Source organism: Phaseolus vulgaris, chromosome 2 (assembly GCF_000499845.2).
Source record: "Phaseolus vulgaris cultivar G19833 chromosome 2, P. vulgaris v2.0, whole genome shotgun sequence".
Classification (NCBI taxonomy): Eukaryota; Viridiplantae; Streptophyta; class Magnoliopsida; order Fabales; family Fabaceae; genus Phaseolus; species Phaseolus vulgaris.
In genome coordinates this window covers 7,259,942-7,277,102 of record NC_023758.2, presented here as the reverse complement: position 1 = coordinate 7,277,102, position 17,161 = coordinate 7,259,942, and the positions used below count along the sequence as shown (strand labels likewise).

Below are 17,161 nucleotides of genomic sequence, written 5' to 3'. Positions count from 1 at the left end.
AAAAAAAGATTGGCTTCAAATAGATTCGAAGAGAATGAAACGAAAATACTAATTTTAAAATTTGAGTGTGAAACATCAAAGGGAATGAATGAGGAAGAAAAATTGGGAACTTTACTGGTAGGAAATTATTGTTATATATTGTTTTAATTTTGTAGCAATGTCATGATTGAGATTTAAAAATTTGTGCAGATAGTTTAAAGGAAAGGGTGGCTAGACATACGTTGAGAATTTGATTTTAGAATAAAGATTTAGAAACCCTGGTCGTGTGTGGCCCCCGTCTAGCTGTATATATAAAGGTCCAACACTCCTGCATTAACAGCCAACTTCCTCTTTTGTATTACTTGTAGCCTTCACCTCATCACTTCCTGCAATGTCTACCCTCCCTACAACTCAAGGGAAAACCATCCCAGATGCCACTGACTACAAGGGCCACCCCGCCGAGAGGTCCAAAACCGGTGGTTGGACTGCATCCGCCATGATATTAGGTCTCACAAACCTATCTTTTTATAACTATATGCACTTGAAAACACAAGGTCTCAATGGATTACCATGTTCACATGTTTTGTATCTATATGTATATATCAGGAGGTGAAGTGATGGAGAGGTTGACAACACTCGGCATCGCCGTCAACTTGGTCACTTATTTGACTGGGACCATGCATTTGGGTAATGCTGCCTCTGCCAACGTTGTAACCAACTTCTTGGGAACCTCCTTTATGCTCTGTCTGCTCGGAGGCTTCCTCGCTGATACTTTCCTCGGAAGGTCCGAACAACATTATCTATAGACTTCTTCTTTTTTTCTTCTTTGTTTAATTAAAAAACCGAGATAAGCCTGATCTCAATTATTTTATTCAGTTCATATTTTCTTAACGTATATGCCTGGTGAGTGCTTATTGGAATTTTCGTTTTCATTTCTGCCCAGATACCGCACCATCGCCGTCTTCGCAGCAGTTCAAGCCACTGTAAGAAACGTGACAGCTTTTCTTATTTCAATAATAAAATTTAGATGCAGTGATAACTGGGATAAAATGAAAAATAGTATAAGAAAAAGAGTGTCTATTTTTTGGTGGGTTGATCGAAGGCATTGATATTAAGTTTGTTTGGTGATGTGTTATGTGTGTATAGGGTGTTGCGATATTGGCGATATCAACCATAGTTCCGAGCCTGCACCCTCCAAAATGCAGGGAAGACACGGTGCCACCTTGCGTGAGAGCGAATGAGAAACAGTTAATGGTGCTGTATCTGGCGCTTTACATAACGGCTCTTGGCACTGGTGGCTTGAAATCGAGTGTGTCAGGGTTCGGTTCGGATCAGTTCGATGATACGGACAAAGACGAGAAGTCGCAGATGATAAAGTTCTTCAACTGGTTCTACTTCTTCGTGAGCACAGGGTCTCTGGCTGCAGTCACGGTTCTTGTGTACGTGCAAGACAACGTTGGACGAGGATGGGGTTATGGTATCTGCGCGGGTGCGATTGTGGTGGCGCTTCTTGTCTTTTTGTGGGGTACGAGGAAGTACCGGTTCAAGAAACTTGTGGGGAGTCCACTCACTCAGATTGCAGAAGTTCTTGTGGCTGCTATGAGGAAGAGGAAGTTGGAATTGCCCTCTGATTCCTCGATGCTCTTCAATGATTATGACACCAAGAAGCAGACCATGCCACATAGCAAGCAGTTCCGGTAAATTTTTCTCACCAATCGCCATCTCTTATTTTTCGTTTATTCTTTCTTATGCTTTTAGATTGGAGGAATGATATATTTACATAAAAAAAAAGAGTATTTTTGTCACTTTATAAGAAAAAATTGAAATTTTAGAGAAAAAAAAAGAGGGTTGAACAGTAAGGGTATGGGTATATATTTTTCTTTAGACGATAGATATTCTTCAATGATTCTCTTTATAATAGTATTAAATAATTTTTGCTGGAGACACCTCTGGAGTAAGCTTTGACTTTAGAGTAATCATCCACCCATGATACATCATCATCAGTCATTCTTCTAATTAACTGTAGATTGATTAATGTTTAACTAAAGTTTACGTTGCTCAATCTAAAGTTTTTCTCTTTTTGGTTTTAATAAATTCCGAAGAAACTATTTGTAATTAATATTCTATTGTTCTGTGCAAGTTCTCAGTTGTCGTAGCTTGTTAACTATAGTTTGCTAAAAGAAGTATTTTTTTAATGGAGAAAGTTATTTTCATACCTTAGAAAGGAGTGTGTGAGTGTGTGTGTGTATATTTAAATTGAAGATGGGAAGAGAAAAATCAGAGGGAAAGCAATATGAGATGTGTGGTGAGTGTGAAGTGATGAGTTTGAAATTTTGGATATTAAAAGAAGAGGTCTTTTATTTTTATTTATTGGTGTATGTGAAAAGAAAAACATTTTTTTATTCCCACTGGTAGTAAAGGAGAATTTAGAATTCTAGTTACAGTTTTATTATTTCCTAATTTTTCTGGAAGAGATTCCAAGCATTGGTCCATTGTTTTTTAGTGGTTCTGGATGCACGTATTGGGTCTTTTTTCCCGATATGAGGATAGTTTTTTCATTTATTTTACTTAAGCTAGGTAATTAACATAAAAATAAAAAAAAAAGTTGCGTACAGATTCATTTAAGTGGTGTTGAAGGGTAGCTTAAAATATTAAAAATGAAGAACATTTAGGAAGGTAGTTGGATTTGGTTGAAGCGTGAATGGTTGGGCCAAAGAATGGACTAGGTAAGGATGTAGAAGCAGATATGTAGGGATAGTTTGGCCATGAAAGGGAAAACCAATAAGTTATCATGGCTAATTTGGGGTGTGGTCCGAAATGAAGTCTACTCCACGAGCTTGCAGGACAAGAAATAAATGTATGGTTTAGAATATTTTGGCATATTTTGCGTTGGAATTTGGATTCATGCATCGTGGCTTTTATTCTAATTTGCTTCAACGTGTGGAGACAAGGACGAGAAACGCCTTTCTTAATCTGTTTCTAATAATTGTCTATAAAAATTAGATTACATTACAGGGAGAGGAATCAGAATCAGAATCCAATCACCCCACTCAAGAGTCATAGCAACGACAAGATTATCTCCTAGTGGAGATTCACGCGTCATTTGTCCTTCACCAAATACATTCTACTATTTATTTTCTCACCATTTTCTCTTACACTCTGCCACCTCAAACACAGACAACCCTGTCTCTACTCTAAACAATGTCCCTGTTCACGTTCATGTGATCATTTCTATTACACATTATCATACCTTAATACTAAAATCGCTTCTTATTCAAGACATGCAAACGGTGTTATAATTATTTAATACAAACAAAGTATATCATAGGCTAACTATTTTAATGCTCATGCACAGGCACGACCAATTGGATTTAGTTAAATAAAACAAGTTACATCATCTCCGTGAATGTTGCTAAACTTGATTCTAGTGCGTTATTATCGCTTCTCTCTCTCTCTGACTTCTCAGTTTGCCCGAATATGAATTAATAAGCATTTTTAATTTGTTGATTGAGCAGTTTCTTGGACAAAGCTGCAATCGTGGATTCATCGGTATCGGGTGGTGGAATGAAGAGAAAGTGGTATCTTTGCACCTTAACAGACGTGGAAGAAGTAAAGTTGGTGATAAGAATGCTTCCCATATGGGCAACCACCATCATGTTTTGGACTATCCACGCTCAAATGACAACATTCTCGGTGTCACAAGCGACCACCATGGACCTTCACATAGGAAAAACATTTGAAATTCCCGCAGCATCGATGACCGTTTTCTTGATCGGAACAATTCTCCTGACTGTCCCGTTTTACGACCGTTTCATTGTTCCGGTGGCAAGGAAAGTGCTTAAGAACCCACATGGGTTCACCCCTTTGCAACGCATAGGAGTTGGGTTAGTGCTCTCGGTGTTTTCCATGGTGGCAGGGGCACTGATAGAAATAAAGAGACTGAGATATGCACAATCACATGGTTTGGTAGATAAGCCAGAAGCAAAGATCCCAATGACCGTGTTCTGGTTGATTCCACAAAATTTCTTTGTGGGGGCAGGGGAGGCCTTCATGTACATGGGCCAGTTGGACTTTTTCCTTAGAGAGTGCCCCAAAGGGATGAAAACAATGAGCACAGGATTGTTCTTGAGCACACTGTCTTTGGGTTTTTTCTTCAGCACCTTGTTAGTGTCTGTAGTGAACAAAATGACAGCACATGGTAGGCCATGGCTCGCAGATAATCTTAACAAAGGAAGGCTCTACGACTTTTACTGGCTTTTGGCTATACTGAGTGCCATAAATGTGATGTTATACTTGGTTTGTGCCAAATGGTACGTTTACAAGGAAAAGAGGCTTGCTGAGGAGGGCATAGAATTGGAAGAAACAGATGATGCTGCTTTCCATGGCCATTAAACCTTTTTCTCTTTTTCTTCTACAAACCCCCCCCCTGCTTGTATCAATATCCTAATCAAGTTTTTTTCACTCTAAAAAAAGGAGAAAAAAAAAAGAGAGCTAGCATCTGTTATCATATATAAATAAGCTTGTAAGTTGTAACCATTTTCTGTGTTTACACTGTGTAAAAGAAAAGGCAAATAAATTGAAATTGTTTACTCCATGGTAATAAGCTGCTTCATCCATCTGATCCATGTCTTAAGTATACGCACATGTTCCTTGCAAACATCACAGTTAAGTCCCTTCAATATGTAATGTAGGAAAGTGATGGTGGGTGCTCGCGAGCTTCTAGTTCGTTACTAATCATTAATCAGCTATCACTTCAGGCTTCGGCCATGGCCCACCATATTCCAGCCCAACAAAACTCAATACTTATCTTTGGAAGATCATAAATTCACACTCCTCAACTAATCAAGTTTCATAAAAAAGTCAAGTAGTTTTGATTTTCTTTTCAGAAACAAATTGGTACAATTTAAACAACAATGTCAAAATAACAATACTAAAATTACGCTTAAATATATTTTCAAACTTTATTCATTTTTCATTTTTTAGAATACTCATCCTTAATTATATTCTATTAAAAGTTTTCTTCCACATCTCCTGTGACCAATGACAAATACAACTTTTTCCAAAAGGACGTGGAGAATGGATACAAATTGTTTTTTTTAAATAATAGTTTTATATAAAATGCTTAATGTCGTGAGTTAAAAATAAATATATATAATAAAGAGTAAATTTGTAATTAAATAATATAAAAAATATTAAAATAATAATATTGAGTTGTAATGTGAGTATATAAAAAAATTGGAGTTGATAATGATACATTAACAACTTTGTTTGAGTATACAACTTTTTTTTTTCTAAAATTTCGACTTTTGTATGATATGATAAAAATATTATTTTTTTTATATCATAAATTAGAGGTGGTTAATGTATCATTTCTCTTCAGAAAGAAATTTTTTTCTCTAATTTAAAACAATTGTAAGTAAATGATATTTTATTTGATAAAAGTATACAAGTGATTGTAAAACATTAACGGATTAATTGTTTAAAAAATATTTCATAAATACATTATTGAGAGGGGAAAACAAGCTTATTTTCGGTTTTATTTACCATGTTTTATTATTTTTTTGATAAGTTAAACTTTGATAATTTATGTATATATTTTATACCTTCTTTTGATAATAGACCATGCAGAAGCATTTTTCTAATAACATGTTAAAATGATTCATAATTAAAAAAATAAGCATAAAATTTGTTTTATCACTATCAATTACAACAATAGATGAATAGAGAAGTTGGTTAAATATTTTTTTTATAAATATTCACACCCTCATCCAACTCTTCATACGATTACTAATTTAGTCAAATATTTAAATAATGAAATAAATACGCTTTTATGCATGTATATGTTTGTGTGCTCATCTATAAAACTATTTTTTATTTATGTATAATTATATATAATGAAGATTATTTATTTTCACTTGTTATTATGATAATAACAAATTTTAAACATATATTCATTTATGTATGATTATGGTTTAATGTTAACTATCTGTGTATGAGGTTTAGCAACATACATGCACATATTTTAGTACATTAGGTAGTTATATTTGAAGTGTACACATGACTTGCATTACTCAAACATCTCACATTTTGTGATCATTTTTACTTTTTGCATGTCCATTTGAAATTCTTGTATATGAAATAAAGTAGGAGAAAGGTAAAAAAGGCTCATGATGTTTATTTCTACCAAAATGCATAAATCAATAGCCATTGGGGGTGATGTAGCAAGAATAGGATAAAGGGATATATCCTTACATCAGCTAATTAAATACAAGCAAAACAAAGCCATATAAAAATAAATAGGCAAAATTATGACAAGGTAACGCTGTGATCTTTGAAGCTGGATTTCCCCACCTGGTATATACGCACATCCAAGACCAAGTAACTATTCTTCGGCGCAACAGTAGTAGCCTTCACCATGTATGTGCTTTAAATTCACAAAGCAGCGTGGAAGTTAACTCTGTACCCTTCCTCACTGTTCATATATCACCAACAAAGGATCACCATTTCCCAAATTCTTCTACAATCACACGCCTTCCAACAACATTAAAGCTAAACTCCCCACGTAATTGGTTAACCTTCATCATCATCATTATCTGGAACATAAAATAATATGATCATTAAAAAATAACTTTCGTAATTCGTAAAGGAGAAATTGAAAGTGTTATGAATATTCTGAGTGTATATGAAACATTCGAATATGTAAAACTTTACCTGAACCAAGTTAAAATGCAGCTAAGGGATCGGCAGGCTCTTCTTTGATTTCACTAAATATATCAGGGCAACCATCCCAGCTTCCAAGCTCTCTCGCTTCCCAATATCCACCAATGTAGCGAAAGGTTCCACTTTCACCATCTCTTCGGAACCACCTAGGCTTCCAACCATTTTCTTGTATTTTCCTTGACTGTGGATATATATAAACCATGATGATCATCAATACAAAGGAGAAGAAATAAGTACAATGATAATCATCATCACCATACTGACAAAATATATCACTAGCACACAAATTACAACACAAACAGCTGAAGCACAAATAGTGATATCTATGATTTTGTTTCTCTTCATTTTTATTTTATATTTCTCTCTTCCTTTAAGTCTTTCTCTTCTTTAATTTTCTCTTACAATCTCTCTATTTATTTCCTCCCTACCTTATAGGACATAAAATATGGTTTGGGTTCAGAAAAAAACTGTTAATTCTGAATTAAATCAGTTAAAAATAGTAAAGAGGCAAAGTTTAATTTAAAGCTTATGCTCTCATTTGGTGTGAAGGGAAAAAAGAGTGAAAAAAAACAAGTACTTTCCTTGTTTTGATCTCTATGGGCAAAGAAAGATGAAAAATAAGTGAAATCCACAAGTTCAGTTTTTCTTTTTCCAAAATGAAAAGAAAGAAAGAAAAAGTGATTTTAAATATTAATGACTAAAAAACTCATTTTTTAACACTATTTCCTTTTCATTAAACATATTAATATAATACTATTTTTATTGAACAACTTATAAAATCATCTCATACTTCATTCATTTTTTTTCTTTTACTTTCTTCTTTAAACCAAAATAGGATCAGATAAAACAATCTTAGAAATATATATATATATATATATATAACATTTTATAATTATTACAAAAAGACAAAATGAAAACAGAATTTTATTCTTAAAACTGAGCATATCCAAAACAACCAAGCTACACGTAATAGACAACAAACAATATATCATTATGGGGGTACAACATCCAGAAGCACAGGAAATGAAACAGTGATAACAATTTAATTAGATTTGTGGAGAACCAGAGATAAGCATTCAGAACTCTAAATCCTGGAGTAGCCGAAAACAGGAAATAAGAGGAGCAAGAATGGGTGCTCAAAGCAGAAAAGAGAAGAGTTTCAGACATACCATTCTCTGACGCTTTTCCAGCCTTTGTTTCTCCAAATTAGCCTTGTCGTATTCCCCATTCTCTAGATGTCGTTGATCAGGTCTAAGCCTGGAATCCGTAGGCGGTAGGTTCTCCTTTAATCCGTCATCAAATACCCGGGATCAGAAAAGGCTATAAAAAACAATTAGAGACGCATATATAAGAATTGGAATGCATATCAAATAACGATACAATACATCATTATATACCTTCAGTCCCGGAGTTAGCTCATTCAGAGTGATGGCAAATGGTGTCAAATTATACCGGGTGAGATTAGGAGATGACATGCTCCTTTTCCACAACAAGGATGCGTTTGGTGAACTGAAATCTTTAGGTTTCACATTTACATTACCACTCATATAATACATGCTGTCATCCCACTTGCCAAATAATGTGGCGACTTTTTCCCCCGTTACATCTTCAACAAATCCATGCACCTAATTGAACGCGCGGCATACACACTGAATGAGATGCTTAGGAAAATGACTGAATAGACAATTTGGTACTTTGAAATTTGGACATAGGCAAAAATTGATAAAGCTCGTAAGTCAACAGAGATTTAAGGAGCAGAGAAAAAGAAAGAAACAGGATACTCATATATAGGAGATATGAAGAAAATGCTAAACAACACGAATATAACCAGTAGGAAAAGAGACGAAATATTTTATTTGTCAAAGTTTTATTCGTCACTATCCTTGATTATCCTTCATTATTAGCTATAGCTTATTTAAAAAGATCAAGATCCTTCGTGTAATTCGTACAGAATATTCTTAGTACCAAATAACCGTTCTCACGGAAAATTTCTATACCTCTGAAAATTCCAAGGGCTCTGACATTGTTTTTAAACCAATAGTTATTAAATTTCCATCACCTCATTATTTTGCTAATTTTTAATAATGAAAATATTAGTTTTTCTAATTTAGTATTTAATTAATTAAAATGTTTTATAATAAATTTATAATCATTTACTTAAATTAGAAATCTAGTTATTATTCTTTTAAAGGTATGGATAGAAATATTCATAAAATAATAATATATCTTTTAAATTCAAATTATTCTAACAAACAACGAGTAACTTACTTGGCGAGGATTTCGGTCGAGTATTGTCTGCTCTTTGAACTTGAGCCTGCATGAATACTTACGATTGCCACGTATATCCATGCTCCCATGATGATCACAGTATATTTTCCCAAGGATAAGATTATAAATCGTGGTGGTGACCTAATACAAGAAACAACAACAATCATAACATTAATTTAGAGAAAATTTTACGATGGAATTTAAAGGCACGACAGTAGTACAACCGGGCAGATTGGCGGAATAAAATAGATAGTGATTTTACAATGCACACCTTGCTCCACTGAAATATTTCACCATCATTGAACTCTAGGGTCAGAACACCCACTGGGTCAAGCTGAATTGACCTTCCCCAAAACTTTGAATGGATGTTGCTGTCAGCCCAAAACTTCCATCCTCTACCTTCGCAGTGGCAGGCAATGAGAGTTGGATGGTGACTGACCTGTTTCAGACATAATGACAGAAACATGAACTATATTAGCTGGTTGATGAATTGCTCATATTAATACTAACACAAAAATACATACGAAGATCGAATCCCATGGAGATGTAACGTGTGCCTAAACATTATATTATATATGAATAAACTGCTGAAACTTGTAAATATGCATTATATTGTGATGCATGGTTCTGGAACTTCGAACTCTACAAAGCAAAACAAAACAAAAAAACCTTAAACAAAGCTTTGAACAACAAAGCAACTGCAGATAAAGAAAGAGAAAGACCACTTATGCATATAAGACCCTCGTCATCATTAAGACAACCACAATTGAGCCTACACCTATATAAGAAAGTTTATGTACTCCAATTAATTAACAACAACCAAACTTCGTAAAAAAACTGATCTCGTAGCAAAAATAAGAAAAAGTATTACGTTATAAGTGCATTTCTAATAATATAATATAAGGACAAACTATCAACTTATTCAAAATGAAAATTTTTGAACACTCTATCATGGCATTTAAGATTTCACTCAATTTTACATTTCATCTTCCACCGTCTAAGTAAACAACAGGGGTTAATAACAAGCCGGATATGACATTGTGTTCCATGTAATTTAAGCAATCACCATTAGATGGAGTGTAATTTACCTAATAAGTAGTAGATAAACGGCTTAACATTTGTTCTAAATTTTTAACTTATAAAAGTCTAATGCAAATAAATTTAATTTGTAGGAAACTTTATTGATATTAGCCCAAGAGATACCAAAATTAAATTCGACCTCATGCCATCTTAGCATTTTCATATTCCAATCCTTTACCTCTGCTTCAGTAAATCATAAGGAACTAACCTTCTCTGAAAAGAAGCGAATTCCTTTCTCGGGGTAATCAGCTTCGAAGGTTTCACCTAATAAAGGATTAAAGGGTTTACAATTACGACCTTCAGATGACGCATAACCGGAAACTGCAAAGGCAGCAACATACAGTGCCCGAAGGAGACCGTTTCCCTGAAAAAAAGTATTCAAAGGGGAAAACAATCAAATACAATAATATGATTGATTTCAACTCTGAATCAAAGTATCATTATTATTATTTTCTACCACAAAACACTCATGTGTGACATACAAGTGCATAGAAATTATTTTAGCACTCATATTCCACTGTCAAATTTATGATTTGAACTTGAATCTCGTATTTATCATTGAGTGCACGCTCTGCATATGCATTAGCAACGCAAGTATCTCTCTTTTCACATCGAGGTTAACAAAAGACATAGCTTCTGCAGGATCCAGGTCCAAGGGTAACAGACATGTTACCAAACCTACTGTGGATTCTGCTACAGAAAGATGTAAACTAGGAATGTTTTGCTTACACTCTCCTAAATAAAAAGTGAAAACTTAAAAAAGAAAAATGATATTTTGAAATCCAACTTTTTCTAAACAACCAAATAACAATCACTTTTAATAATAAATATTAAATTAAGATAAATTATTATTATATAACAATATATTTGCTACATAAGTAGTGGTAGAATGGCTGTAAGTATTTTATTTAGTACCTCTGTTCTAATGATAGGCAAGTAGCAATATATAGTAAATTTTAGTCTTTCATATTGGAGTATGCTTGGTTGGGCACGAATCAAGTGAGTAGGTAGATAATATGAAAATAAAATCACTTTGTACTTGCCTGTGCAACCAAAGCATTAGAAAGTGGAAAATAATCTCAATTGTTTTCATTCTTCGTTGAAATTTCTACCCGTACTCTATTTTCTAAATGAGGGCTGATATCTTGAAACCCATACTTGGTTATGCGGCAACTAGAAAATACTTATTTGTGAATAAACAAACTCACAGAAATTGTATGATTAATTTCCTATTGTCAAATTATGATTTCCCCCTCTCTGTGTGAGCTAAAGTGAATGATTATAACTAAAAACATAAAAACAAAGAAGCTAAAGGAGTGCAGGAAGGTTACTTAATCGCTCTATATCTCAGACATGGAAACAACCCAAAAACATTCACGGATAGAGTTGGAAAGAGAAGTCCCGATAAAATTATCACGTCCCACTAAACAATGAAACAATTAAGGGTGGTAAAGGAGTGTTGCTGATAATGTGGGCATTCTATTCAATACTAGTTTTAAATTTATATTGCCTGCAGTTCAACACTGGTGAGTGGCGTAAACAAGAGCAAGATGTATCTTACTGATTTTCCGTACTCGTGTGCTTGATCCAGAAGATAAGAGTACTCCAAGTCCTCACAACATTTTTGTAGGGATGATATAGGCTCATTAAAGTATACCGGGAGACAAACTCTCGTTAGATCTTTTCCCACGTTGTCCTTGATCATTGACCAAAGACTAACACCCTTCTCTTTCTCAATAGGATCTGGAAGCTTTTTTCGTCTTGCTATCTGAGAGTGCTTATAATTACAGACCATTTTGTCAGGATGAATGTTCTCTGTATCAGTGCATTGCGTGCTGGCTTCCCTACACCTGTCCACTTGATTTATAGCTCTTTCTAACTCACATTTGCAATCAGGCTCTGTAAAACAATCTCTAGTATCATAATATGAGATTTCATCTTCATCTGACACTTCCTCCATCTCTTGTTTCTCAATATCATCAGATGATTCAGTTGTACTACATTCTGAAACCAAAAGGTTTATGTGAAAATAATAGTACATCTTGAAAGGACAAGTTCATAAATAATGAAGGTTGCAGATAGATTCATTGTAGACAAATTTACCGAAAGACATGGACAGAATATCAATTCATACTTGTACACAACGATGGTGCATATGATCATTCCATTATCAAGCGAAGTGTGATAAATGAACTCAGCATGTTTAGGAAGAATAGTTTTTATTCTGGTTGAATGAATAAGCAAATCATGGATTCATGTGCCTCATGTTCTCACATAAACTGTCTCACAAATAAATAAATTGACTCTACCGGTAGAGGCTAGGACCATATAAATTATTAATTTTTGTAATTGCCATCAGGTTGACTTTGGAAACAAAACTGTCATGTGAACTGAATCTAAACGATGAAATAAAATAATGAATGATAAATTCTCTAGAGATTGTCATGAAGATGCTGGTAAAAATTCTATTGATTGAATTAAAACTCTAGAACTTCGGAAAAAAATAAAAATACACAGGTCCATGTTCCAAGGGGATTTAGCCAAATAATTTTCATCATTCAAGAAACGGTTGCAATAACAAAATGATGTCAGCAATATTCCTCCTGTTCATATAAGACAGAACCATTGGTCCCTGTGATAACTTTCAATACAACAAAGATTCCGCATACAAGCACATGCTTATTACATCAAAGAAGAAAGACAAAAGTAACAGCAAAGGTATAAACAGAAAACATTGCTAACATATATAGCAGTACCACTATATTTTCCTCGTCCAAGACTTGAAAACTCGTTCTTTGTTAATTGGTATTCACCATCGTGTATTGCAGTGGCCTCAGGTTCAGTATTAGCTGCCTGCTTATTATGATCAATAGCAAATTTGTTAAGTCACGTACCGTAAAGACCTTTCACATTCAGAAATTACACATATAGAGAAAACGTCAAACTAAAATGATAATTGAATTGACATGTGAGTCCGTGAATTACATTACATTTTATAGTAAGGGAAGAGGGAGAAAACAATCGATGCTATCACCAGTTTTAAAAGACATTAGAATAAAACACAAAAAAGCCAAGAATGCATGACCGCATGAAACAAACATGTCATGTGGTCTTCCAATTTATTTATTTTTTGACTTGGTTGATTGTATGACAACAATACCACTTCAGCTGAATTTGTACCAACTCAAGTAATCAGATAATTTCATCATAATTATCCAAGAGCAACATACACCCTAAACATGTTTCCATGTGTTTGACAGAACTAAGAAGCACAGCAATTATTATGGAATAAAATACATACACAAGAAATTTAAAACAATATAGCTAAAGTATTGAAAGTTTATGTACAAATATTTAATTAGAATAAGAAAAAGTAGTACGCGTGACAAGACAACAGTCTCCTTACAAGAAAGATAGCTTTTAAAATATAATTGATGGTAAACGAAGACTGAAAAGAAACTTTTGAACATTAAACAAATATATTTCCGCAATTATTTTATCAAACTATGTACTCGACCATCCAAGCCGACCCAATCATAAATTATAAAACAAAAGACCATAAAACTTCAGAGATCAAATGACCTGGAATCGTTAAATTATTGCTCAACTCATAATCTTTAACCATATTTAAAATGGTAGGGATGTTGTGGGGAATAGTAAAGTAATAAACACCCCAGTCCTTTAAGTATTCAAATGACCCATATAGAGGATGATAGTGACAAGCACTCCAGAATACAAGACAAGGTAAGAAATTACCTCCAACTGCCTTATTGTATCAAGCAAATTTGATCGCTCTTGACAAAGAACTTCAAGTTGTCCTTTCATTTCGGAGAACTCCGAGAGCATGATTTGCTCGCACTGCTTTACAAGGTCCTCACTGGTACCCTCTTCAAGCAAGCGTGACTTAAGCCTGTCGGTTGACACGGATATATCATTGGGTGTAAGCAAGAGATGATCATTGAGGGGTTGATGAGGATACAGGCCACGTGTTGAAACCAAGGCCTGTATCCACGCTACCCGATCATTCCTCGAATCAGTTCTCAGATGGAGAGTTTTCGTTGCTGTAAATATATAGAAACGCCGATCATCTGACTTGCTCTCTTTAAATGATGAAATCTGCTAGACATTCACGCAATGTAACTTCAATTTCAATGCACCAACAAACTATCTAAGTTTTCTTCTCATTGAAGAAGAATAAATAAAAGGGACAGAATTTAACGATAAGAAATAAAATTAAAAAAATAAATAATAATAATATAAAAAAAAGACATAGCAAATACTAAAATTATACGAAAAGGAAAAAAAAATAGTGATATTAGTGTTCATTGAAAAAGAAATATACTATTAGAGAGTAAAACGAACAGGACAGCAACAAAACTTATGGGAGAGCCCACTTGACAGCAAATTGTTACAAAAAAAAAGGGGATAAACTTCCCAAGAAGACACACGGACACAATAAGCATGAGTAAAAAGTAAAGAGGCCCCCTACCACCTCAACCAAAAAACAGCAAAAGTTTTGTTGGTAACGAAAGACTCTTAGTAATAATCAGAACACGCTGAACACACAGGCCCGCCAGGTTTTGGACCAAACCAGTGTATTATGTATATATTATCATATAAAATCATAGTTTGAATAAGCTGTTAGACTATAAGGGATTTTCAATTGTCTAAATAAAAATGAATTTGAGAAATAAAGTAGCAAACCATTATTTACTGTCTCTTACTTCCTTTGTTTGTTTTTGCCCCTTTTATCTAGTAGGAGAGGGGTGACTGATTATATTGAACAGCATTGAAGCACAATAGAAGTTTCACCACTATAATCACTAAAAGAAAAGAACAAAACCAAAGCGCTGGAGAGTTGAAAAGATAATACCCCCACCAAATTGTTGTCAAGTCCCACATAGTTTTCTACTTTTGTTAAAAATTAAAGTTTCAAATATTCCGATAAAACCAATATAACTGAATGGACTTTCTCCCATCCCATAAGGTTGCTTAAAGTAACGTCATTCCAATTTACAAAGCTAAACGCACGCCAGTCCAAGACCCCTAATTAACTGCAGTAGGATCAACGCACTGTTAACATTTTTTATTTTTTTATTCTATCTGTTCCATTATAAGGTGACTCCTCCTTCAAGTCTTGCATATGCATTACCGTTAAGGCAAGCAAAGAAAAGATAAAAGTATGCCACCATCGCGATTTCTCTCTCCCCAAATCTTTACAAGCTACAGGAACATGTTCTAGGAAAGTGGGAAGAGGAAACCAAAAACAATGCAAGACAAGGGAAAGACGTACAGGGAAAAAATAGTAAAAAAAGAAAAGACGGGGAAAAGAGCAAAAAGACCCAGTGTATTAAGTGTTTCATGTTTTTAAACTGAAATGGTAAACGAGGTAAGGTAGGATTGGGTGAAAAACAGGTGCCAAGAGGAAGCTACATTAATCAGAGCAGAGCTGAATCGAAGAAATGCATCCGCCAACTACCAATGGCATCGCACCTAATGTGACCGCAAGTTAATGCCTTACCTAGGGCTCCTACGACGTAGTCTACCGTACCCTCCTTGGCCACCTGTTGATGTGACCCACTCTACATTAACAACCAGTTATTAAAACCACAATTACAAACACCAACTTTCCCATTGAAACCAAATCCATCATCATCAAAGTCTGCGATTGATTAGAATCAATCCATGTTTCCACTCTACAAATACTTTATTTTTTTAGATAATTAATATTGAAATTAGATAAAGCCTCTTAGTAGATAGAAAATCAAAGTCACAGCCAACAATGGCTGAAATCCACTGGTTTTGACATTAATGTTCAAAAAAGAAAAATAAAATAATATATATATATATATATATATATTATTTTTCTTTACACTGTCAAAGAAGAATCACATTAGTGAATAATTTTAATGGCCGAAATCTTCGTGTTCATTAATCACGTCATCAACGAGACTTAAGCACGGAAAGATAACTTTAACATTTGGCATATGTGAAATCGAAAATCGGAATGTTATTATTTTAGTTTCTTAAGCTAACTTGCAAGTGCCAGTAAATAGTGAAACTGAGGAGTCAGATCACACTGGCAACGCCTGCAATGATCCTTCATTAATTTTCAGAATGGGAGAAGGTAGAAGGAAAGAAAATCAACATTAAAAGTAGGTATAGAAGATTAGAATTACCTTGAGATGGACTACGCCGGTGGTGGAGGAAGAAGCTTTGCGGTGTTTCCGTCGTGTGCCGGGGACAGCTCTGTCCACTCGTGCGAGACGGTTAGTGGAAATCTCCCCGATGAGGCAAACATCATCAGAAGGAGTGAGGAGGTTGAGATTCTCCGGACAGCGGATCTTGGCGTAAGAGAGAACGCCATTCCGGAGGAGGAACCATCGGGATCTCCAGCCTTTGCCGTAATTGGTCCACTTGTAGAGAACACCAGCCACTGTGGTGTCCCATCTCTGAGCAGCATTGCCTAGAGATCCCAGCACCGGAAGGGTTCTGATTTGAAAAAGCCTCGCGGCCTTGCGCTCCGGAGAATGGTTGCCGATTCCAGGACTCTCCAGAGAGATACAACACAGTGGGTGCATCTCTTTCACTCGCATTTTCTCTCCCTCAAAATACTTCTTCCTAACTTTGGCTCCTTCTAATTTAATTTGATTTAATGCAAGGGTTCTACTAACACCTGAATTATGTTGTTCATCGATTCAGTGGTGTTCTCAAAGCTAGTGGGGCTGGAAGAAGATTAAAAGGACATGGAAGGAGGTTAAGTGATACATACATTACTGTGAAAGAAGTGTGCAGAAGAAAAGAGCTTATAATTTTCGGTGAAGAAAAAAAAAATGAGATTAGTATATTCAAATGAATAAATTAATGGGTTGAGAAAGCTGATTGCAGGCAGGTATATATATATGTATGTATATATATTAGTTGAATTTGGCAAAGGCATGGAGAAGGGGGCAGAGTTGTAATAAAGTAAAAATAGAAGGGTTTTTGGATAGAAAAGAGAGAGTGCTCAGAACTAGTTGGGTTTAGATTGGAAAAAGAGAGTAGTCCCAGTCTCCAACCACACCTCAAAGATATTTGATTCTCTACATTGTGATAGATAATTGAAATACTTTGG

At 34.7% G+C, this 17,161-nt stretch overlaps 2 protein-coding genes across 5 annotated transcripts; one reads left to right on the top strand and one right to left on the bottom strand.

The window, feature by feature from the left end:
* Positions 1–223: 223 nt before the first annotated feature.
* On the top strand, positions 224–4,579 carry LOC137810535 (protein NRT1/ PTR FAMILY 6.3-like). Its single transcript, XM_068611869.1, has 5 exons — positions 224–485; positions 586–763; positions 923–962; positions 1,126–1,676; positions 3,495–4,579. Exons 1-5 carry the CDS (start codon positions 371–373, stop codon positions 4,369–4,371), a joined length of 1,761 nt encoding a protein of 586 aa, XP_068467970.1. The 5' UTR covers positions 224–370; the 3' UTR covers positions 4,372–4,579.
* Positions 4,580–6,134: 1,555 nt separating this feature from the next.
* On the bottom strand, positions 6,135–17,145 carry LOC137810534 (oxysterol-binding protein-related protein 2A-like). 4 transcript variants are annotated; one of them, XR_011080919.1, is made up of 11 exons: positions 16,227–17,145; positions 13,804–14,163; positions 12,804–12,900; positions 11,609–12,051; positions 10,256–10,411; positions 9,239–9,406; positions 8,968–9,108; positions 8,097–8,324; positions 7,869–8,019; positions 6,691–6,880; positions 6,135–6,572 (listed from the first exon to the last, which is right to left on the bottom strand). XR_011080919.1 is itself a non-coding variant. In XM_068611867.1 (11 exons), the coding sequence occupies exons 1-10, from the start codon at positions 16,641–16,643 to the stop codon at positions 6,701–6,703; spliced, it is 2,304 nt and encodes a 767-aa protein (XP_068467968.1). In that variant the 5' UTR covers positions 16,644–17,113; the 3' UTR covers positions 6,135–6,572; positions 6,691–6,700. The 4 variants fall into 4 exon arrangements, 2 of the variants coding, with proteins under 2 accessions (XP_068467968.1, XP_068467967.1); XR_011080918.1 differs by having other exon boundaries at positions 13,804–14,166; positions 16,227–16,933; XM_068611867.1 differs by having other exon boundaries at positions 7,869–7,982; positions 16,227–17,113.
* Positions 17,146–17,161: the final 16 nt, after the last annotated feature.